The sequence below is a fragment of the Nothobranchius furzeri genome, chromosome 2 (assembly GCF_043380555.1).
Source record: "Nothobranchius furzeri strain GRZ-AD chromosome 2, NfurGRZ-RIMD1, whole genome shotgun sequence".
Classification (NCBI taxonomy): Eukaryota; Metazoa; Chordata; class Actinopteri; order Cyprinodontiformes; family Nothobranchiidae; genus Nothobranchius; species Nothobranchius furzeri.
The window spans coordinates 5493282-5516930 of NC_091742.1; the positions used below are offsets into that span (position 1 = coordinate 5493282).

At 39.9% G+C, this 23649-nt stretch overlaps 1 protein-coding gene across 1 annotated transcript; it reads left to right on the forward strand.

Annotated features, from left to right (window-relative positions):
- The first annotated feature begins 220 nt into the window (after positions 1 to 220).
- cdc40 (cell division cycle 40 homolog (S. cerevisiae)) lies at positions 221 to 22975 on the forward strand. Its single transcript, XM_015947363.3, has 15 exons — positions 221 to 446; positions 714 to 800; positions 1318 to 1447; positions 1519 to 1605; positions 1702 to 1841; positions 2344 to 2440; positions 4444 to 4583; positions 5215 to 5289; positions 9345 to 9390; positions 11211 to 11312; positions 11835 to 11950; positions 12753 to 12886; positions 17775 to 17851; positions 22075 to 22219; positions 22536 to 22975. The coding sequence occupies exons 1-15, from the start codon at positions 255 to 257 to the stop codon at positions 22711 to 22713; spliced, it is 1746 nt and encodes a 581-aa protein (XP_015802849.1). The 5' UTR covers positions 221 to 254; the 3' UTR covers positions 22714 to 22975.
- Positions 22976 to 23649: the final 674 nt, after the last annotated feature.

Consider the following 23649-nt stretch of genomic DNA (forward strand, 5'->3'; position numbering starts at 1 on the left):
TTTTCTTGTACTTTCAAAGCAGTTTACTGAGCATCTTATGGGTTTTCGGAGGGTGTGCATTGTTTACTGAAGATTCAGGACTTATTCATTTTATATAATATAATATAATATAATATAATATAATATAATATAATATAATATAATATAATATAATATAATATAATATAATATAATATAATATAATATAATATGTCTTTCTTTTTCTTTAGCGGAAGTCCCGCCCTCCTGCTTCCGGCGACTTCACAACATTCAACATGTCTGCCGCTATAGCTTCCCTCGCTTCGTACGGTAGCGATTCCGACTCAGAAAATGAGTCTGAATCAAAGCCTGGTACCGAGAAAGTTGCCCCGGTGGAACCGGACGCTACGACACACCTTAAACCTTTGCAGCCTGGTTACAAAACATCTCTAGCTGTTCTGAATTCAGCCCCGGAGGTCGCCGTGAAGGTAAGCTAAGAGAAGTAAGCTAAATGACGTTAGCTCTACGTAGAAGTTGAGCTAGTTATGAACTTTGTTTCTAGTATACACTTAATTTTAGCCATAGAATTAGATATCGGTCTGAACCTACATGTAACAGTTTCACGCTGGTGTTTTCTTTGTGTATTTAAATTGGCCTATTTAGGCTGATGTATGGCACAAGTTATTCGCATTATAGTTAATTCATAGGTTTGGAATATCCCTTTACCTGAGCACATATTTCTATTTTCATGTTAGGAGTCTGTGGAGACTGGTATTCACTTGGATCCTTTTCTCAAAGAAGTTACTTACAACCCAACATATGAAACCATGTTTGCTCCAGAGGTAAGTTAGAGAAACTGATCATGTAATTTTGTGCGTAGTTCAATAGTTCGTGTTTATTATCTTAGCATTTTTGCAATAACCCTTTTTAACCTTCTGAAACTGAGCTTTGTAATAAAGAGTTATCATCGCAAGGTGCTTAAAGACTACTTTGTCCATTTTGTATTCATTTTGATGATTGTCAAATTCACTCGTATTTGGGATTTTGTAGTTATACGTTTCTTCTTTTTGAAATTTTCCTTTCCATCTGGACATTGATTTTTTTCAGCTATCCTTTAACTATTGTAAGGCACAGATGCATTGATTTTGTTTGTCCCAGTTACTCCCACTACACCACTTCAAACAAGCTTTAGTCCATCCTGTAATTCTTGTATTCTTAAATCTGTACTTAAATATTTAAATCTGAATGCTGGTCACAATTTAAACCTTGTTGGGTAGCAATGCATCAATCAGTGCTTAAGTGCATAAATAAGTTTATCCTCCTCACAGCGAATGATTGTTTTATCCTGCTTCCTCTTAGTTGGGACCGCAGAACCCTCATAGGACGCAGCAGATGGCAGCTCCCAGAAACATGTTATCTGGCTATGCAGAACCTGCTCACGTCAGCGATTTTATGTTTGAACAGCAGAGGAGGACCTTCTCTTCATTTGGTAAGATAATTCGTAGCTTTTTAAAGAGTTTGCAGTGATTTCACTGACTCTGTTTTATTTTCTGCTCAAAGGTTACGCTTTAGATCCTTCCGTTGACACACACCAAGTATCCTCTGTTAGCTACATTGGTGCAGTGGATGAGGCTGAGAAAAATAAAGGTAAACAAATATTTTTGACACTTTTTTAATGCACATCTTCATCAGATTATATGTTATGACATGCCCAAGCAACAAGTTAAACCACTTTTCCTCCAGGGATGACTGTGTTTGAAAGTGGTCAGAAAAAGTCAGAGAAAAGGAAGAAGGTTAAAGGTGGTGATGCAGGAGAGATTGATGGCTTTCTTGGACCGTGGGCGAAATATGTGGATGAGAAAGATGTGGCTAAACCAACAGAGGTAATGTTTTCTGTATAACATTCTCTGGCTGCTTCTCTACATAATTGGCTTGTTTAAAAGTTAATGTTCTTTAATATTGCAAGGATCAGTATTGAACAGGTCCTACAAGCATCACATTAAGATTTAATAAATGTTTTCTGGACCTCTAAAATAAATCATCCAACTAAAGAGTTTATTTTTTAACATTTCTCTTTTAAAAGCTCTCATCGCTGACCTATTGTATATACACTTTCAGAAACACAGTATGTGCTTTTTCAGGTGCTGCATTAGTAAATATTCTGTAATATTTTGACGTAATTTTGTCAAGTCGATCAAACACTGTGGAGGCTGATGCTTAATCCTGGCTATGTGATCACACTCGCCTACGCAACATCCTCAGGCTTCATAATCAGGCATCCACTCAAGATGAAACATATTTCCGTTTGCTCAGCTCGCCATGTTAATTAAATAAAATCTGATCATTGCTGGTAAATTTTCTCATAATTTGTGTTTTACTGCACAGGAAGAGAAGAAAGAGCTTGATGAGATCACAGCCAAAAGACAAAAGAGAGGAAGAAATGAAGAAGAGGCTCCTTCAGAGGAGAAGACCATTCTCCATGGTAATTTGGCTTTTTTATATTTCAATTGACAATTGTAGGTAGTTACGGAATAGGATTAGGGCCACTGGGAAAATAATAAGAAAAAGAGAATTCTGACTTTTGTCTTAGAATTCTTACTTGTTCTTCTCAGAAATTAGACTTTAATCTCAGAATTCAGATTTATTTTTCTCAGAAATCTGATTTATTTTTCTCAGAATTCTGACTTTATTCTCAGAATTCTGACTTTATTCTCAGAACTCGAACTCGTTTTTCCTCAGAATTCAGATTTTTTTGTCTCAGAATTGTGATTTCTTTTTCTCAGACTTCTGACTTTATTCTCAGAATTCTGACTTGTTTATCTCAGAAATCAGATGATTTTTCTCAGGAATCTGATTTTTTTCTCAGAATTCAGATTTTTTTTCTTCTCAGAATTCTGACTTTTTCCTCAGAATTCAGATAATTTTTTTCTCAAAATTCTTACTTTATTCTCAGAATTCTGACTTTTCCCTCAGAATTCAGATATTTTTTTTCTCAAAATTCTTACTTTATTCTCAGAATTCTGACTTTTTCCTCAGAATTCAGAATTTTTTTTCCTCAAAATTTTTACTTTATTCTCAGAATTCTGACTTTTCCCTCAGAATTCTGATTTATTTTCTCAGAATTCTGACTTTATTCTCAGAATTCTGATTTATTTTTTCTCAGAAATCTGACTTTATTCTCAGAATTCTGATTTATTTTCTCAGAATTCTGATTTATTTTCTCAGATTTCTGATTTATTTTCTCAGAATTCTGACTTTTGTCTCAGAATTCTGACTAGTTTTTCTCAGAATTCTGATGTATTTACTCAGAATTCTGATTTATTTTCTCAGAATTCTGACTTTATTCTCAGAATTCTGATTTATTTTTTCTCAGAAATCTGACTTTATTCTCAGAATTCTGAATTGTTTATCTCAGAAATCAGATTTTTTTCTCAGAAATCTGATTTTTTTCTTCTTAGAATTCTGACTTTTTCCTCAGAATTCTGATTTTTTTTCCTCAGAATTCTGACTTTATTCTAGGAATTCTGACTTGCTTAGCTCAGAAATCAGATTTTTTTCCTCAGAATTCTGACTTTTGTCTCAGAATTCTGACTTGTTTTTCTCAGAATTCAGATTATTTTCTCAGAATTCTGATTTATTTTCTCAGAATTCAACTTTATTTTCTCAGAATTCTGATTTATTCTCAGAATTCTGATTTATTTTTTCTCAGAAATCTGACTTTATTCTCAGAATTCTGACTTGTTTATCTCAGAATTCAGATTATTTCCTCAGAATTCTGACTTGTTTTTCTCAGAATCCTGATTTATTTTCTCAGAATTCTGATTTATTTTCAGAATTCTGATTTTTTTTTCAGAAATCTGACTTTATTCTCAGAATTCTGACTTGTTTATCTCAGAATTCAGATTATTTCCTCAGAATTCAGGCTAGTTTTTCTCAGAATTCTTATTTATTATCTCAGAATTCTGATTTATTTTCTCAGATTTCTGATTTATTTTCTCAGAATTCTGACTTTATTCTCAGAATTCTGATTTATTTTTTTCTCAGAAATCTGACTTATTCTCAGAATTCTGATTTTTCTTCTTCTTAGAATTCTGACTTTTTCCTCAGAATTCTGATTTTTTTTCCTCAGAATTCTGACTTTATTCTAGGAATTCTGACTTGCTTAGCTCAGAAATCAGATTTTTTTTTCTCAGAATTCTGATTTTTTTTTTAAAGTCAGAATTTTGAGAAAAAAGTTTTTGAGAAAAAAGTCAGAATTCTGAGAAAAAATATCAGAATTCTCTTTCTTTTTTCTCTTTTCAGTGGCCCTAATCCTCTTCCTTAGGTAGTCAACTTTTTCATTTGTAAGTTTGAAATTAAAGCAATTGAAAAGAAAATCTATCCAAAATGTGTCACACTCAACGATTTAACTCCGATTTAAAGGCATCTGTCCTAAGGTCAGTTTTTCAATCATCACATTTTATTCTTTCTTCATTTTGTCCATAGTTAAAGACATGTATGACTACCAGGGCAGGTCGTACCTCCACGTACCACAAGATGTGGGAATCAACTTGCGTTCTGCGGATGCTCCAGATAAATGTTACCTACCGAAGAAACAAATTCACGTCTGGTCCGGACACACCATGGTCAGTGGGAAGTGCACTTTTGCATACAAGAATTACACCAACTGTGTTCATAGTCACAGATGTTATTACTGAAGTTTCCTCATTAAATCGTTTGGATATAAAATAAGTAACAACAGGGACAGACAATGAGGTGTTTAGTGAGAGCTATCCCCTTTACAACTCTTCAAAGGTAAAAGACTGTTATTTTTGGTCACACACCCACATGTCCAATATTATTTTTAGTCACTCAGATGGTGTCTTAATTCAGATATAAAGCTAAACATTTGGTTGTTTAAGCCTTAGATCTGTCTGTGCCTCGGGGAGATAGAAATCATTGAAGTTTTAAATTGGCTCTTATCTGCTTTGTGTGTAAAGCTAGAGCCTTCGGAGACTTAGTTGGGAAATATAAAGAGGCTTAAAATGATAATAGGCACATCGAAGCTTGGATGATAAGATAATAGTTGTACATTTACTCATTTGTGTCAGCAAAGTTTTGTGACAATTTGCAAATACTTTTTCTTGCAAATTGATCTTTTAACTTAAGGAAAAAGTATGAAAATATTTAAAACATGCACTGAAACTGCATTGTGGTACTTAGTAATTAACATTTTTGACCTATGCCATTTGTTTGTCCTGTCTTTATATTTTCCAGGGTGTCAGTGCTATTCGATTATTTCCCAGCTCTGGCCACCTGCTGCTGTCCAGCTCCATGGACTGTAAGATCAAGGTACATAACTTCACATTGTTCTCTCTGAATCTAAATTCTGTGCTCCACTGAGCTGCAACTGCTGCTCCGAAATATCAAATAGGAATGAAAATGCAGAATGTCCTGAATTTCCATTCCTCGTGTGATTTATTTTTATGGCCTTTTAATGTTTCAAAATAATTTTATTGCATCTAGAATAAATCTCAAAGTTGTCTCAATTTATTTCCACAAGTCGGGAGGTAAAAGAAATGTCTGATAACTTAGTGGCTTGGTTACAAAATAGCAATTAAATGGAGAAATAATTAGGACAGTTTGTTATATATTAAACAATTGGCAAAAATGTTTTTAAGTACCAATTCAGTGTGATTCCCACGAAAAACATGCATATGGTGCATTTTTACTATGGGAACTTCAGGGTAAATTTACAGGAACTTTCTGGCATGTGCATGTCTACACTTGACCGGACCGGCCAAACAGCCATTGTCTGGGACTTTCTGAGTACCTGGTCAGGGGTGGGTACTCTGAAGAGCCTGGTGGAGTTGCTGAGCGGAACTGTTGGTCAACTCACGTGATTGATTGTAACTCAGTAGGAAATGACATCAGCAGGTGTTGTCCGACACAGCCAGCATTAGTAAAATTAGAGTTGCTTGTGAAGCAGAATGGAAGCAAAAGAAAATAAGCACCTTTGTGCTTAAAATTACCATTACTAATCTGGAAAGTTAGCCTATTGAACTAGACCAAATTCTTGCCTTGCATAGTTTGGTTTAGGAATGCTCCATTGGAACCTCTGCAGCCCCTAGCAGCATTATCGCTGGCCAATCACAGCACACTATAGGGGTTACAAACCCCATAAAGCGCTGTGGTGGGCCAGTCACAGCAACTGAGAGCCATCAATGGAGCGTTGCCAGAATAAATAAAAACACATATCTAGTCTGGCTTACCAGAATAGTGGAAAAGACACTGGCACCGGAAACACGGTAGAATTCCCCCACAACTTAGTTCACCAAGCTTTGTTGTCCATCAGATAGCTGTAAAATACAGAGCTGGTCATTGAACGCCACATTTTACATCACAGGGCTGCTATTTTGCTTCGAATGGATTAGGGCTGCAACAACGAATCGATAAATTCGATGAAAATCGATTACTAAAAGCGTTGGCAACGAATTGCGTCATCGATTCGTTGTGTCGCACAACTCTTCCAGAAGCGCCCCCCCCTTCCCGCCCGCCGTTGCGCGCAGACCAGAGCAAGTCAGATCAGCGCGAGGGAGAGCCGCAGATCAGCGCGAGGGAGAGCCGGCAGATCAGCGCGAGGGAGAGCCGCAGATCAGCGTGAGGGAGAGCCAGTACCGGCAGATCAGCGCGAGGGAGAGCCGGCAGACTTGCGCTGCTGCGAACCGGTTCCGCATTGTCGCGCAGCGATCCAGGCAGCTGCTTCCAGCGCACGGTCTATTCTCAAAGTGGCGCAACCAAAAAACTATAATTAGCACACGATCGTTCATGTCCGCACATGTTCTCTATTTTCTGTCTTATTTGTGCCTGAAGCGCGCTACTGCGGAGCTCATCACCTGTGCTGTGGTGATTTCACCTCACGCAGCATCGAAAACGCGCTCTGCGCTTTTCGGTCAGGAGATCCCTTTGATCTGCTCAAAAGTAACTGATGAGGTGAAAAGGTAAGAATCCAGGCAACAGATTTTCTGGAGAATTATGAGGAGATGCAGGAAGATGAGAGACAGACAGGACAGGAAAATAGTTAAATAAAAACAAGAAAACAAAACAAAGTGTTGAAAAGTCAAATGTAGGTAGATTTATCTCCACGACACGTTTTTACCAGTAAAAAACAATAAGTTATACACATGTCATAATTATACATCTGATACAATTCAGATCACCTTCAAAACTCAGTCACACACCCAGGGCCGTTTCAAGACATTTTGGGGGCCAAGGCAAAATGCCCCCCCCACCCCCCCCACCCCCACCCCATAACTGGGCTCCCCAGAAGCCTCTGTGTAATTCATGCCCTCTCCAGGAGTGTTAGTTATACAGTGTTTATAAAAGCCCCTCAGACATTACTGACATGTTCTAATATTATCAGATGAAAAACTAAATTATCAGACATGCTGTCTCATCTGCTTCTTTTAAAAACTTGCAAAAAGTAACAAAACCATTTGAAAGCCACTATTTGTGGATTCTCTGAAAGTTTCCATGGAGTGTGTGACAACTTATTTTTTCATTGATCCTATCGTCTAATCTCACAGCTGAAACAAGCATCCTTAATAATCTGTGCACAGGAAGCTTACCGATGCTGTAGTAAAACAAAAGGTATAATAATTTATTATTAATAAAACCTTGTTGCAGCACTAAAGCAGAAAAATTAGATTTTGCATTAAATATGCAAAATATTTACGTATGAATAGTTTTAGAGCCCTTTAATTGGCAGAATCTGATATTAATTTAGTTCTTACAAAAAATGGGTCCCAACATGGTTTGTGTGGCGTTGCCATAGTGTGACGTCATAGGCACAGATCCCCTGTCCTCTTGTTTGGAAATGGAAATATGGTCACCCTATATTAAACAAACTGTCCACCCGGGCTTTTGTGCTGCACAGAGACGCTTCGCTGCCTACGACTGAATGTCAGTTGAGAGTCAGTCTCATGCAGACTGACCAATGAAGAGAGGGCCTCAAGTTAAGACCCTCTCCTCATTGGTCAGTCCACACGAGGTGGGTCAAAGGTTACTCTGGGCGGGTTACGTGTTGTCAGGCATTCAAGTATTGAGTATATTTACTGCATATTACAGTAAAATATTCTGTATGTGACCACATTATGGTGATCCTCGGGTCGTGATGATGGAGCCCTTGAATATTGTTGCCCAGGGTACAACAAAGTGTTAATCTGGCCCTGGTTCCGCCGTCACATTCCCGCAGAAACTGGTTGATCACACCGGGGCCAGACTACTAGCATGTGGTTTTACAACCACAATGTCCTCAGAAGCAAAAACGCTTTTAAAAGGGAGGGAGGAGTCCTAACTGTTGCTGCAGGCGTGTTGTGTGAGAGTGCAGTTATATACTGGTTAATATATTTTTGGGTTCAGTTGCTTTCATGTGGCCTAATGTGAGTCTATTTGGGATCATTGGAATGATCAGCAGCATTTCTTGATGTGACTTTATGGCAGTTGCCCAGGGCATCATCGCAAGGAGGATGGCTTTCATTTACTTTTGTTTTATTTGTTATTTTTTCAGTCAGTTTTGGAAATAGTGATCAATTTTGATTAATTCACAGCCTATGTTTAATTACATTTAAAATAAATGTGAACAGATGAGATCAAACAAAACAGATGAGAATTGCCCTTAAGCTGTTTAACTTGGACCAAGCATTTTAGGTCACAGATAGATGTAGCTTAGGGTCTCTGTCTATACACCTTATAAGACAATTTAGGTGATGGCATGTTGTTTTTCTGCTATTGAACTGTTTTCTAATAATGTTGTGTTAAATAAAGTGAAGGAAGGAGAGAAATAACGTTTCCCTAGCAGTTTTTAAAAATTTCCCCATGTAATCCGATTAATCGATTAATCGTGTCGAGACCCCATCCGATTAATCGATTATCCAAATAATCGTTTGTTGCAGCCCTAGAATGGATTAAATAATGTTATACTTGAACAGAATAAAACTTTTAATGTTGATATTGTTGCTATAAATGCATTTTGGCGCTGATCAGTGACATCACTCCATGCTAAAGTAGTCACAATATGCTGACGTCTGTGCAAAGGGCTGAATTTGTATGGAGACACAACAGATGAGAGGACCTGGACATTGTAGTTTTTGCTCAATTTCCCTTTTCCAGAACTTACCCTGAAGTTTCGACAATGGAAACATGCCTTTATTTCTTCTCAGTTTTTTGTTAGAGACTGGCCATAGACAGGATAACTAATTTTCTCTTGACATTGTGAGATGAATTTTCCCGACTTAGATTTAATTAGTGTCCGGTTTAAATGTCTATTTTGAGTTGATTTGTGATAATGTTGCATTGCCAAACACACACATTTCTGCCTTGTGTTTCCGTGTGCATTTTTTCCATAGTTGTGGGAGGTGTATAATGAAAGGAGGTGTCTTCGTACGTTTATCGGTAAGTGTGCAAAGTTGCTATCCTGCGGTTCTAAATGTTGAATTTTAATGCAGTAAACTCCTGAGGTGTGATGCATTTTGATCATTCTCTGTTGGATACTGTCAAGTATTTTGTCTTCTAACAAGGGCCTTTTCCAAATAACAATAGGTCATCAGCAAACATGCTGACTTGAAATATGCTAAAGATCTAAATGAGCACGGCCTTTTGGGAAATACACAGCAGTGACAGAGTGTGGGTTCAGCAGTACTGCGACATTAATGTCTGCTGACAGAGACACTGTTTTTAATTTATTTGTTTCTTTTATTATTATTTTTCCTTTGTGAACTTTGAGAGGTTGTTTAGCTAATGCATGTGGGACACTCCATCGCACTTCTCACAGACTGCACGCTGTCAGAATAGAGATTGTTTGCAGCTGTGGTTCTGCTTGTCAGCTCCTTCACAAGAACATGCATAATTCAGCAGCCATGGGGCTGAAAGGGAACAAGGGGCGAGGGAGGGCCGAAGACATGAGAGGAGGTGGAGAGAGAGAAGCCACGGTTTAGGAGTGAATGGATGACAGAATTGTAGGCGAAGGTTGTAAGGAGAAGCTGCTGATTGAATTTAGACTTTTTTTCCCTACAGAATCTTTTGACTATGCTGTAAAGATTTTAATTAGGCTTCATTGCTGTTTAGCCCTCTGTTTAATTAAAGGTGTGGTTGACTCAATACATTTGCAGTGTTCTTTAGTGTAAACCAATGTCTTGTGACTCATTTAAATAAATAAAAAGCTATGATGCTCCTGATCTAAATGCAGAAGTTTGCTGGTGGAGAGGTGGGCTAAAAACGGGTTCGGTCATTATTATTAACGATATGCACACACCTCGCTTCTGATTGGCTAACAGGATGCGTTCAGCCATGTTGCAAAGTCACTATCACCAAGACACAGGTCCTCTTGCTGCAAAAAATAAACCTTCCTGTGGCCAAGATGGGTGAGGCTGTGAATGCAAATTCAGTGTGACATCACAGTGAGAGTATTTTCAAACCCTAGCATTAGCTATTCTCTATCAGAAGCTAATGCAGGAGATATATGTAGGAGACTATTTTCATGTCCAGTCTGCATGAAAAACTCTGAGAGACCTGTTAAAATCAGAAATAGTAATTAAAAAAAATTATTTTCAACCACACCTTTGCCTGCTTTCTCTTTACTTAATGTTATTATCTGCAGCCTTAGACTTTTTATTTTTTTCATTGTGCTCAGCTAATTAATAAGGAGCTGGTTATTTTGTAAGTGTTTGCTGTTGACATCTGCCTATGCATTTGGTTTTATTTTCAGGTTTTAATTCAGTCTGGGAAATGGAGGATGTTTATTCAGAAGTAGTTATGTTCATGCATTGCTGCACACATCATCATGACTTTTTGCAGCGGTGGCGTTACCTTTGGTGTGCCAGCAGGCCAGGATAGAGGAAGTGTGCAGGCTGGCGCTTGGCCTCACTGGGCTCCGTTATCGCTGTGGAAACAGCGTACCTCTGATAAAGTCGGGTTTAACAAGGGGAGTCTGCTTGCACTCAGACCACAGGGATCTCAAATCACCACCGCTGGATCGGGAAGAGCCTGACTTGGATCAAGAAGAGGGAAAAAGTGTAAAACTGTTGAAAAGATGGTTTCCTTTTGTTTTGTTTTCTTCTTTTTGCTTCATCTCCTTAAACATTTTCCCCCAACACGGTTTGAAAATAAGAAAACAAATAAAAAATAATACTGGAAAACAAAAGCTGAATGAAGACTCACAAATGTAATAAGATGTAACATTTTTGTCTGAAGTAAGTGTGTATTTCTTGTGTTAGGTCACAGTAAAGCAGTACGAGACATTTGCTTCAACAACAGTGGAACCCAGTTCCTGAGCGCCGCATATGACCGCTACCTTAAACTGTGGGACTCAGAGACAGGTAGGCTGTCTGTCTGCCACCGGCTTACACCGACACATTATTATTATTATAACATGTCAGTGCAGATCACTGCAGCTTATATGCCATTATTTATTTGCACATATTCAAATTCATTCAACGTGTTATAGCACACGTCTGTATGGCGAGTTGCACACTGATAGATTTAATCTTTATTGGTATTATTTTGCTGCTACAGAACCTACAAAAGATGCCCTGTCACAGTGTCACAATATTATTTTAAAGTTAAAGAATAAATATTAAATAAATTAACAACATATGTTTGTTTGCATTAAAAGCTAATAAAATAAGTTATGAAATAACAACTAAATCTTTAATTAATTCTGTATATATATGTATAAAATCTACTTAATAATGCATCACAATTGCCACCCTTATAAACTCAAAATTGCTTCTCCAGCAGAGGGCAGAAGAGAGTAGCCTCCCCTTGCCACAACTTGCCTTATTGAAAAGTGGTGGCAGGTTATTCTAAAACCTTTCCCTTTGATTTGCTTCCTTCCACAGGCCAGTGTATTTCCCGCTTCACAAACAGGAAGGTCCCGTATTGCGTCAAGTTCAACCCAGACGAGGACAAACAGAATCTTTTCGTGGCTGGCATGTCAGATAAGAAGATCGTTCAGGTGAAGCTTTGCAGTCATGTGAACGGGGCAGCTTGTACCCCACAGGAGCATGAAATCCAGACTTCAGCTCTGGTGTTTGTTGCCCGAGAAGAGTGGTTGACAGGTCATTAATCAGACAACTCAAGGGTAGAGAAGAGGCAAAAGAGAGCGAATGTGTAAAAAAACAGTCAGGTAAACATGGTTTGGAACAGCTCTGATTCTCAGCAGGTAGATGTTGGATTTATGTGACAGGTTTTTTTCCCTTTAACGTTTTGCAATCACCAAATGTTGAGCCCACCTGAATGGAAAATTTTATTTTATTTTTTGAACAACCTTTATCTTTTAAAAAATTAGAATTTTATAAAAGCGACAAGAGCCAGTTCTGCCCTCTAATTGTCCGAATGACCAGAGTTCTTTATTACAATCTGACCCAACAATCAGGGCTAGCGGTAAATCTTTGCTCTCTGTTGGGTTTCGAGAACAGCTGGCTGTTTGCCTCAAGGCCAAGGGAGAGATTTAAATAAAAGTGAACCTGGACCCAGTTACATCCAGTTTTTGTTTATTTGTTGACGGAGGAGTGCATTTGGTGTTGTTGCCTTTATATTTTAATTTATACAGTCATCCCCCCAAAACAAATTTGTGTTCAAAGCCAAGGTTTGTTTGATTGCTAATCGCTGTAGTTAAATAAATCCTCAGTTCTCGCAGTTTGAAGCTGCTCTGAAGCTAGTTTTCTTTGTGAATCAATTTTCACGGTTCTTGCTTGTTTTGATCTGCCCTAGATAACGCTGTTGACTTCCTTCTGTCTCCTATTTGTGTGTGACAGTGGGACATCCGGACAGGTGAGGTGGTTCAGGAATACGATCGTCATCTGGGTGCCGTCAACACGATCACCTTTGTGGACGAGAATCGCCGGTTTGTCAGCACCTCAGATGACAAGAGTCTTCGAGTTTGGGAGTGGTGAGTAGATTGTTATCTGCAGCACTAATGCGGTATTTTATCCATGAATGTTTTTCCAGATGACATTAGGCTTGTTGGAGCGGCGTCTTCAATTTCAACTGACAGCGATAAGCCAACTGTTGAGGGTACTGAGATGTGTTTGCCCATTTGAATGGCCAATAGCAGTCTCTTGAGAACTTCCATGGTGTGTGATGTTAGGGCCGCAGGTCTGTAGTTGTTAAGGACAGGTGGATGTGATTTCTTAGAGCCTGGAAACAGCACTGGAACCATCTAGGTCAGACTAAAGTTGAATAAGGACTTCCCACGAAGCTGGTCTTCACTGGGGATGACATCATCTGGACCTGCAGCCTTCCTCCAGTTGAGTCTCTCCAGCTGCCTCTTCACCTGACTGCTGGGAGCGGGAGGTGTTTACTGCTTTGCCTGATTTAGACCATGAAAATGACAAACGGTTAAACTAGGAATCTAGACTGTCAGTTTGCCGAAGCAAAATGATCGATCTAGCCATGTTCCATTGGAACCGCCACTGCCCCGGCCAGTCTGGTGGCTGGCCAATCGCAGCACTCTATAAGTTTGCTTCTTCTTGGACGATATGTGTCAGACTGCACGTAGCAGTTCAATTGCAGCATTTTATTAGTTTGGTGGGTCTATCACAGCGCTCTGTCAGTCAGGTGGGTGGGATGTTGAGCGAAACTAAGATGGCAACGTCTCCCAAGCGCTCCAATCACAGCGCTCTGTTGATTTGGTCTGGTAGGCCTTCTAATGCACATATGTCAGAGTCAAGGCCTGGCCCGCGGAGCATTTTTATGTGGCCCGCGAGATAAATATCAAAAATATATTAAAACTGGCCTGCTGGCCGATTTTACCGCAAAGACTACAACTCCCATGATGCTTTGCGGCGCCAGCACGGAGCAGACGCGCCCCCTCCTTTGTGTTTTTTCAGCGCCGAGGCAGTCAGAGGTTGGGTTGAGTTGGGTGTCTGCAGCTCCGCTGTCTCGGACAAACTACACTCCTCTCGCTCAGCGCCGAGTTCACTCAGCTGTTTTCTGACGTTGAAGCCCAGAAACGGAGATTCTAGCCGCTCAGTAATGTGTTCACGACTGAAAGAGAAAGTTTTCAAACTAACGTCCAGACAGAGCTGATATAACTCCAGCGAGCAGCGACACGCTCAAACCAGCACGACTCTGTGGCTGCTGTTGTGTTTCCTCCCCGACACACAACAACGCGGTCAAGCTGCTCAGACTTGTTCATCAGCACAAACCTATGTGAGCACCTGTTGTCATCTAATGTTGTCATTATTATGATGAAGATGAACAAAACAACAGGAGTCTCCTCCTCAGCTCAGATCAACCCCATGATGCAGGTATCTGGCTGGAACAGGTGAGCATCACAGTAAACCAGTGGAGCAAACTGAGCTTTAAACATGTTGGTTTTCTGCTCTTTTTCTGCTCCAAAACATGAAAGTTAACAGGTGAGATGTTGCATTTTCATTTAAGATAAAATGGTATTTTTATTTTGTTGTTGGCCCGTGAGAAAAGATTTAACCTACAGTAAACAGGAAGTGGAAAGGCTGCAGATAGATGAATAGAATAGAAAATCCCTTTATTGTTCCTCAGTGGGGAAAGCTAGACGTCACAGCAGCGATGACACTTATTACAGGAGAAAAAAAGGAGAATAAAAAATAAGAAAAATGAATAAACAAGAAAACATAAATCCTGAATAGATTTATAAAATGCTGATTATACCACAAGTAATGAATACCACTGATGTATTTTATTTGTAACGGACTTGCTCGTGTGTAATTAGGTTTTTCCACATTCAATGTTAATGCAGAAACAAGTTTGTTTCCAAATTTAAAGGTTCAAAATTGCATACATGTTGATAAAGAAAACGTGCAAATTTCCCGTCACTTTTTCAAAAAATATTAAGTTTGGCCCTCGACTCCGTCCCAGAGTTTCATTTCGGCCCCTTGTGAGTTTGAGTTTGACACCCCTGCTCTAATGGATTCACTTTCTCATATCGAAACAAAGTCAGGATTTTCTGAGTAGTTTTGTTCAACTCCTTTGCTGGAAAGAATGTCCTTGAATATTTTATGGAAATTTGCAGATTGTTTTACAACTGTAACCAGGCTGGGTTTGATTTATTTATTTATTTTTACATAAATGTCATCGTAGGTGTCCTGCTGGTTTTGTTTGCGTCGGTGGAAGAGACCACCAGCAATGTCTTGTTTAGCCGTCGTGTAATCCTGTGGTGATAAACAAGCGTTCCATCCTGGGATATACAGCTCAAACATGAGAAATCTTTAAAGACAAGCAGATAAACACATTGTTCCTTGAGCTGTTGGAAAAGGACATTGTAAAGATGTTTTGAATAATCAAACAGCTTTCATGTCAGAAGGAACAGCTTTTAGGTCAGAATTGAGGGCAAATTACAATCCTTCCTTATTCCTTTTTATTCTGCCAGCCTTTGCTCTGGCTAACCTTACCTCCTCTTGAACAACAATAAAAGGAATTAGTCAGAACACACTTAGGTTGTCAGAACAGAAATAAATGCTGGCTGAAAGGAGCAGCGTAGAAGGATGGTTGGCAAATCTTTTCAGGCTGAAAATCTAGAAGTCTATTGTGTTATGAAAACACCTTTATATAATCAACATTACACGTTTGTTGTCAGGTGTGTATGAAAGATTTTCTGTAGCAGAGCTTAGCTTTTGATCATAATGGGCTTGACACACGGGAGGCGACATCGCCTCTCCTCCATTCATTTTCAATGAGACATGCGCGACAAAGCGATAATCGCGGGTCTCCCTCCTACCAAGCGAAACGCGAAAAACGTGCGTGTGAAATTTTGCGCTCGTGCACGTGTCGTGCACAGGTGACCCAGCGACGCGATCCCAGAAAGTTTAAACATTTTCAACTTTTCATCGCTGTCGCTCGGACGAGGACCAATCAACGGAGGTTTCATTCACTGACCAATGGGCGCACACCTCCGAGCAAACATGGAGGAGAAGTTGATTATTATTGTGTTTTATATAGTAAAATCAGAAGTAAGATTTCACATAACTCTAGCATTAAATAACCTTAATTCCCTCCAACATGACACAGCCAAACAAAACAACGGAAGTTTCGATTTCGCCATGGAACAGAACGCGTAGACGGCTTTGCCGCTGGCCGCTGCCGCGGGTCGCCTCCCGTGTGTCAGGTAATAAAGGCGACAGCGACAAATTTCGCTGATCGCGGTCGTTTGTCGTCTCCCGTGTGTCGAGCCCATAAGGCATCATTCAGAGCGGTTAAGTTTGAATGGATCTTTGTGTTAATAGGTTGCATAAGGAGATCGTATGGAATCGCTGCTTAGGCAGAAACCTCAACATCTCACAAGAACGTAGTTTCAGTATTTCAGCCTCAGTTAGTAAGTTTAACATTTCATCAGGTTTTCAGTTTACCCTCTTGAAAAAAAACTCTGAAAAAAAAAACTATTTTAATGATTATTCCTGATTATAATCAGTCACTAGTCTCCTACACCGATCTCCTGCATTAGCTTCCGAGAGGAAATAGACGATGAAATTCTAGGATTTGAAAAGCCTGACAAATCTATGTCACATTGTCATTTATCATTCATAAACTCACCCATCTTGACTCATGACGGGGAAGGCTGTTGTTGGTTTAGCGTCCAGGAAACAGCAGAGAACATCTCGACTAGTAGAAGCTAACCGTTAGCATTAGCAACTCCACCACACAGAAAAACTCTTCCAGACTTGAGTTATTTGTGGAGATAAAACATCCACATTGCAAGTCAGTTATCTAATCAGAAGCAAGATGTCCAAATATCAGGAAATAAGACTTCAAATCCTGCCGTCTTGAGCCACTCTGCAGCAGCAGACTTGTCCTTGCTAATCCGAGCACTTCTGGGCTTTCTTTGCCCCAAGTACGGCTTGCAAGGCATTCATTTCTACCAGAAACCCCTGCAAATGTATTGTTTTAAACAAGTTTCCCGCAACTTTTAAACCCCTCGTCATCATCAGTAATCAGACATTATGTAAATATTTGCTATTTTTAATTATGCCAACTGTACACGGATTGTTTCAGTTGTTTCTAAGAGAGCTTTCAATTACCCCGCTGATGATTGTATTCCAGTGTTTGGAAGTTCTTATGTATTTTTTATATTTTTAAAGATTACTGCAATTTTCAGCCTCACTGCAGGTCATGTTTCTTATTAATTTGCAAAATCTATCGCTTTTTATTTAACATGAATCACAACCATCTGTTATTTAAAAACGGTCCCTAAAACTGGGGATCGCTCGACATCGCTGATCTGGTGTTTAGAAATGCCTACATTTGTTTGTTGTGCAAAAGGCATTCATTTGTCTTTCTTTAAAACTGTCATTCATATCGTACAAATCCAGCGTTCCAGCTGTTACTTAGCACAGGAAATGCCGCTGATAAATGCCTGCAAATGATCTGAAATATTCAAGATTAAGACTCTTTAATACACACTTGATGCTAACAGAGGAAGCCAGAGGACACACTTTATTTTACAACATGATGTCTCTTGAGACCAAGAGAGGCATTCTGACAAATACAAACGCTGAAAATGTTTGTCTTCAGACCATTTCAGATCAGATGGCTAATCTTTTAAAGCAGAGGAACAGCCGGGCATGAAAGGGCTGGCGACAGGGTGGAAGAGCAAAGAGATTCGTAAATAACTGGTTGGTGGAGATGGTCACAGCTCTACATCAAAGGCATCTTTTCCATTTCAGCTAAAAAGTTGATGTTTGCTACAAGTGTTTTGATCTGACATGAGTAGCTGTAAAGGTGAATAAACAGGTTTCCCTTTGAGGCGGGTTCATTCCCGCCTGCTTCTTTATGTGCACTAATGGTGCTTTGTGTCTTTTTAGGGACATCCCTGTGGACTTTAAGTACATCGCTGAGCCCAGTATGCACTCCATGCCAGCTGTGACTCTGTCTCCCAATGGTGAGTAGTCCCATTATGGGAAGAAACACACTTTGTAGTGATCATAAAACCACATGACCACTTTGAAGAGAAGTCCTATCGTTGATCATTGCTAACATAAATACCAACAGGCATTAAATACCGATTGTCTTTTGTTCTTTCCTTCTTTTTTTTAATTTTTATTGTGGAACAGACAAACACAGATCCAGTCATCATTACCAGCAGTGCAAATGTAGATTTCAGCTTTTAATTGTAAGAAAGAATAAGAAAATGTAAAAAAAAGACAAAAACTGTTGACTTTTCATTGTCTCTGCAGGCATAATTGCTCTTTGGAGCATTTTTTCCCCTTCAGATTTCTGTAAACAAACTTTGCATCAGAACATTCGCCTTTTTATGTATTTTAAACAAAAATAGGTAACTTAGTGCATTATCATTCATTAATAAACAAAGGGTCCCTTTATTAACTTCGTTGTCTTCATCTTCCTCCGCTTATCCGGGTCCGGGTCGCGGGGGCAGCATCCCAACTAGGGAGCTCCAGACCGTCCTCTCCCCGGCCACCTCCACCAGCTCCTCCGGCAGGACCCCAAGGCGTTCCCGGACCAGATTGGAGATGTAACCTCTCCAATGTGTCCTGGGTTGACCCGGGGGCCTCCTGCCGGCAGGACATGCCCGAAACACCTCCCCGGGGAGGCGTCCAGGAGGCATCCCGACCAGATGCCCAAACCACCTCAACTGGCTCCTTTCGATCCTGAGGAGCAGCGGTTCTACTCCGAGTCCCTCCCGAATGTCCGAGCTCCTCACCCTATCTCTAAGGCTGAGCCCGGCCACCCTACGGAGGAAACTCGTTTCGGCCGCTTGTATCCGCGATCTCGTTCTTTCGTTCATTACCCAAAGCTCATGACCATAGGTGAGGATTGGGACGTAGATCGACCGGTAAATCGAGAGCCTGGCTTTCTGGCTCAGCTCCCTCTTCACCACGACAGATCGGCCCAGCGTCCGCATCACTGCAGACGCTTAACCAATCCACCTGTCGATCTCCCGATCCCTCCTACCCTCACTCGTGAACAAGACCCCGAGATACTTAAACTCCTCCACTTGAGGTAGGAGGAGTTGTAGTAGTTGTTAATACTTTATTTAGTAGTTTATTAATGCTTAATAATGCACAAAGTAACATTAATAAAGGGATCTTATTGCAAAGTGTTACCAAAAAAGTCTTTCTCTGTGTACTAGAATAGATTTTTGAGGTTGTTTTGGTAAAGACCATAATGAACATGTGTTATTTATGGATTATTAGTAGTAATTTTAATATTATAGTGTGGAAGTAAAGTCAGTTAGATGTATTTTAGTTTTTATAAATGTAGTCACGTTAGTGTAAAAAGCTGTAGTTTTAATTTAATGAACTTTTTCCACATCTAAAAGATGATTTAACTGTCACTGCTGCAGCCAACAGATTCTACAGAATAAACGTGTTTGATCCGCTTCATAACTTCTCCGTCACGCTGCGGCGCTTTACTTTAACCGAGGAGTCTGCACACTGTTTTAACAGCCAGTCAGCTAGCTGTTAGCTGTTTAAATGTCCAAAAACATTCAAGTTATAGCTAGAAAGAGCTGGAAGGTGGACTTTGTTAGGATAGATCCAGACCTGCTTTAGTATCTTTTCATTGTCTCTTCTTAATTAACATACAGATGTGAGCATGGGTTTGACGTTCTCGGTATAACATGGCAAGAAAATGAAAAGCTACATAAATCCATATGCTAATCAGTTTCTTAAAGGCAAACTTGTCAGTGTGGACATGTGGGAACTCTGATTCCTGCAGTATCAGCTTACTGATGGTGTCAGGTGGTTATTAAACCAATCAGGATGGCAGTCTTCATCCTTCGTCTGATTCAGCTCTTTTTCTACTAACTTAAATCCCGTTTAGCTTTTCCTCAGCGTGTGAATAATGAATATGTTCTCAGTGGGAGACCAATCAGTTTCCTGTCTCGGCTAAATGGAACCCAGCCCACCTGGCTTGGCGCCACAGCCCCTCTTCCATTTCCTCCTTTCCTCCATCTCTTCCCGCTTCACTTGGAATAACGGATCCCCGCTGTTTTGGTCAAATTGTTCGAGTTGTTTACTGTACCGATCACATTTGACACGTCTGGGGTGTGATGTCTTTTCTCTGTTTTAAAAAGGCTGGCAGACACACAGTTTATTTATTTTTGTACCACATGATTAATTTACACTTTGTTTTAGTTAAGAAATGCAGTGAGTTGCATAATTCTCTGAAAATGAAGTGCTTCTTCTTATCGCCTCGTAGTGACTTGAGACTGTCGTCTTGTCAAGAACTGAACCGCTGTGTAAAAAGGATCTTAATTAAGCACCCGCTGATGAAAAGCCCTTTCTCATTTTTCTCTAAATTGCTTCAATCTCTCAGGTTTATTAGTAGCTGAATGAGGAGTTCATGCCTTTTTCAGAGCATTGGCTACTCAAGCTCAACATTTGACGCCCTTTTTGTTTTTCACTTTTTGCTCTTTGTACACATTTCAGTTATTTATCTTATAGCAGTGGGAATTGTTTGGCTCCCGGCAATTCAATGTCATTAGTTTTTAAAATGATTATTGATGCATTTTTCTACCCCTCACCTCCTGTTTTCATGTGACTTTTTTGTTCTTCTTAAGCAAAGTAATTTAAGGGCTCACAATATGCATCCAATAAATTATAAATCATGCAAAAAATGGTTGCTGTACGAAAAGCAACTTGATCTCATTTTTAATCATTGAACAAAAGTTCTTATTTAGAAATAAAATATTGGTGATTTCTGGTGCACGGCCCATTCTTCATAAGTAGAAGAACTCACAGACATCATATATGTAGTAGAAACCCCGTGGACTGGCACTGTCAAATGGAGTTGGCATAGCAGTGGGCCACCATCTTGGATAGGTCCCCATTTGTCCTCAGTTGAGTTATTTCTACTGAGAAAGGTGTTTACCCTACTGAAAAAGACATCTTTTCATAAAACCATATATGGTATGGCATATTAAAATATAAAAGGTTAGAAAAGTCAATAGTAATCCCACGTGATCTGTTTTCAATGATGTGCTGGTGGTTGCAACAGTAGGCTGCCCCCCCCCCCCCCCCCCAAAAAAAAAAAAAACAAACAGGCATAGTTGCTCACTCTGCGTTAACTCTAGTTGGGTTTGCAGAGTGAAGAACTCGCCCAATATGGCAGCGACATTGTTATGCTCCCCAGCACTCAATGGAGTGTCTACATATTCATGTCTATGTTAGGGTCCCATTCTAATACGCGCACATCCACCCTTGCGCCCTTGCGTATTCCAGTCCAGGGGTGCAAGTGTGTAGGGTGTCCCGATCCTCAAGTGCAGAAGACCACGCCCCTTTTGCAACTTTTATCTGCACTTTGCCCAAGTCTGCGTCAATGTTAACTTGGGTGAAGGGAATCACCCACAATTCATTGCCACATGGGATTTTTCACAAGAAGGCAGAACAAAGGCTCAAGTGCCTTTTCTGAAAATGTGTTTTCAAATGAGAGACGTCCGTTTTAAGACGATATTTATTCATGCTCTGAATGTTTTAGACTAAGATTTAATGTGAACAGCTATGATTGTAAATTTTGTCAAGAATTATTTGAAAGTTGTTTAAAAAGTAGCACAAGCAGTGACTGCCATGCGTTGTGGTCGATGATGCAATGCTCACTGCGTCAATTCAGCAGTTATTTGCACACTTAAGTTCTCCGCACTCGAAGCCTTACTGCGCACTTCCTCCAAGTGCACTTCGCTGAAGAGTGTAGGGCGCAGTGTGAGTATTAGGATTGGGCCTAGAACTCATGTCTGTTATGTGCTCCCCATAAACCGTCCGAATATCTCATTTCCACATTTTGGTTTCTGCCTTTTATGCTTCTTGCCATTGCAATCCTAATTACCGTTGAGTTTCTTATGTCTGCATCAAAACTAGATACAATCCTACACTCATAGTATCTCATTGTGGTACAATAGAGTAAAACAGAATCAAAATCCTGCATCAAGAATCCCAGCGACTGTTTGTCTGACTTTTAGAATCGTGCAATTGATCAATTTTAAACTTTTTTTGCGCATATCCTAAAGCTTAAATACATTATTCCTGCTGGCAACCTTCTGGTCTATGTTTACCTTACATAAACACGTTAGAGCATTCGTCTAAAGGAGGCTTCTGGATCACAAGTTCAGCCTCTCATTCATTAATTTGAACCAATTTCTCTTCACAGGTAAATGGCTGGCATGCCAGTCTATGGACAACCAGATTCTCATCTTTGGAGCCCAAAACCGTTTCAGACTGAACAAAAAGAAAATCTTCAAGGGCCACATGGTTGCTGGCTACGCCTGCCAAGTGGATTTCTCTCCAGACATGAGGTAAACATTTACCGTGTCACTGATGGAAGGCAGCAAATGGAGAATGCTAACACTGTTTAAGTAATGGAAACAGGATATATTAGCTGATTGTGCTCTATATATTCAGAAACCCTCGCTCAACATCTCGCTCTTTTGTCTAAATACCACCTGTACATGTTTTCTATCCTCTATTGTAAAATCTTTATATATAGCCCAAAGCCCATGGGATCCATGGGAACGTTCCTCTGATTAGAGAAAATAATCACCTAGATTCTGACAGGTCCATATGAGGGTCAGATCATTTTTAGTAAAGTCCTAATTATTTCCTTTCTACCAGCTACGTGGTGTCGGGGGATGCAGATGGAAAGCTAAACATTTGGGACTGGAAGACCACCAAGCTCTACCACCGGATCAAAGCCCACGATAAGGTGTGCATCAGCGCTCTGTGGCACCCACACGAAACCTCCAAGGTCATCACCTGTGGCTGGGATGGACAGATTAAACTGTGGGACTAAGATTTGTTCTGGACTGGTTCCTTTAATAAATAAAATGCAGAACTTCCCCACAGACCTGGCAAAGATGTTTGGGCAAAATCCAACGGGCTGGTATCCAGTCTTTTTGTAGGAGTGTGTTTTTGTACCCTGTCATATTTCAAATTGTGTACGTCTTGTCATCTGCACAAAAGCGAACACACAGAAACATGGAACAGCTTTTATTTGAATTACACGTTCATGTGTCACTTTGATCATTTGTGGAAATAAACCTTATGTACATCTACCTTTTGTGGAAAAAGTGTTTTACTCATCATAAAGTCAGAATAATGAATCTTTTAAAGGTGTGTTTTAAAAAAGCTAATTGCATCCACTGCGTGCTCATTTCCAAGGTCACTACATTTTCAGGTTAGGTTTGAAGCTCTGCATATAGATGATGCACGACTTGGTCGTGAACTGAAGCTAAATCTCATTATGTTTGGTAAAGAGTTTAAGCTCAAGACTTAAAAGGGTCCTTTAAAGTTAACAATGATTTGGCAGCAGTTTCCTACTTTCAGTAAACATAAATTATGGTGCTTTTACTTTGAAATAAATCTGGATTTGGAATAATTCAGCAGAACTGGCAGTCCCACATCAGCAGCAGGATACATTGTGCAACAACTTCGTCCTCAGTGATTATATTTAGGATTTTTACTTGGACTAACTATTTGTAGTTGTTTTACTCGGAAGGAATTTTTGTATTCTGTGACTTTCATTCTGTGCAGCCATTATCTTGGCTCCCTGTCAGAGTTCCGTCCTTCAAAATAAGAGCGTGCTGACTGCTGTCTGTATGCTGTGTCTGGGCCCCGGCTGTTTAATATCAGCTGGGACCTTCTGGCTCTGAGCCAGGCGTGGAGCTCATCTCGATGATGGAGCCTGACTCAGGCTGACATGTAGCCAACAGGACAGCCTCTGAAAGGA

Bases quoted from the DNA above. Each gene is read 5' to 3' on its own strand.
- cdc40 (XM_015947363.3), top strand. From the start codon at position 255: ATGTCTGCCGCTATAGCTTCCCTCGCTTCGTACGGTAGCGATTCCGAC. The intron at 1,448-1,518 runs GTAAGATAATTC...TTCTGCTCAAAG, and splicing joins GAGGACCTTCTCTTCATTTG to GTTACGCTTTAGATCCTTCC. The intron at 2,441-4,443 runs GTAATTTGGCTT...TTTTGTCCATAG, and splicing joins GGAGAAGACCATTCTCCATG to TTAAAGACATGTATGACTAC.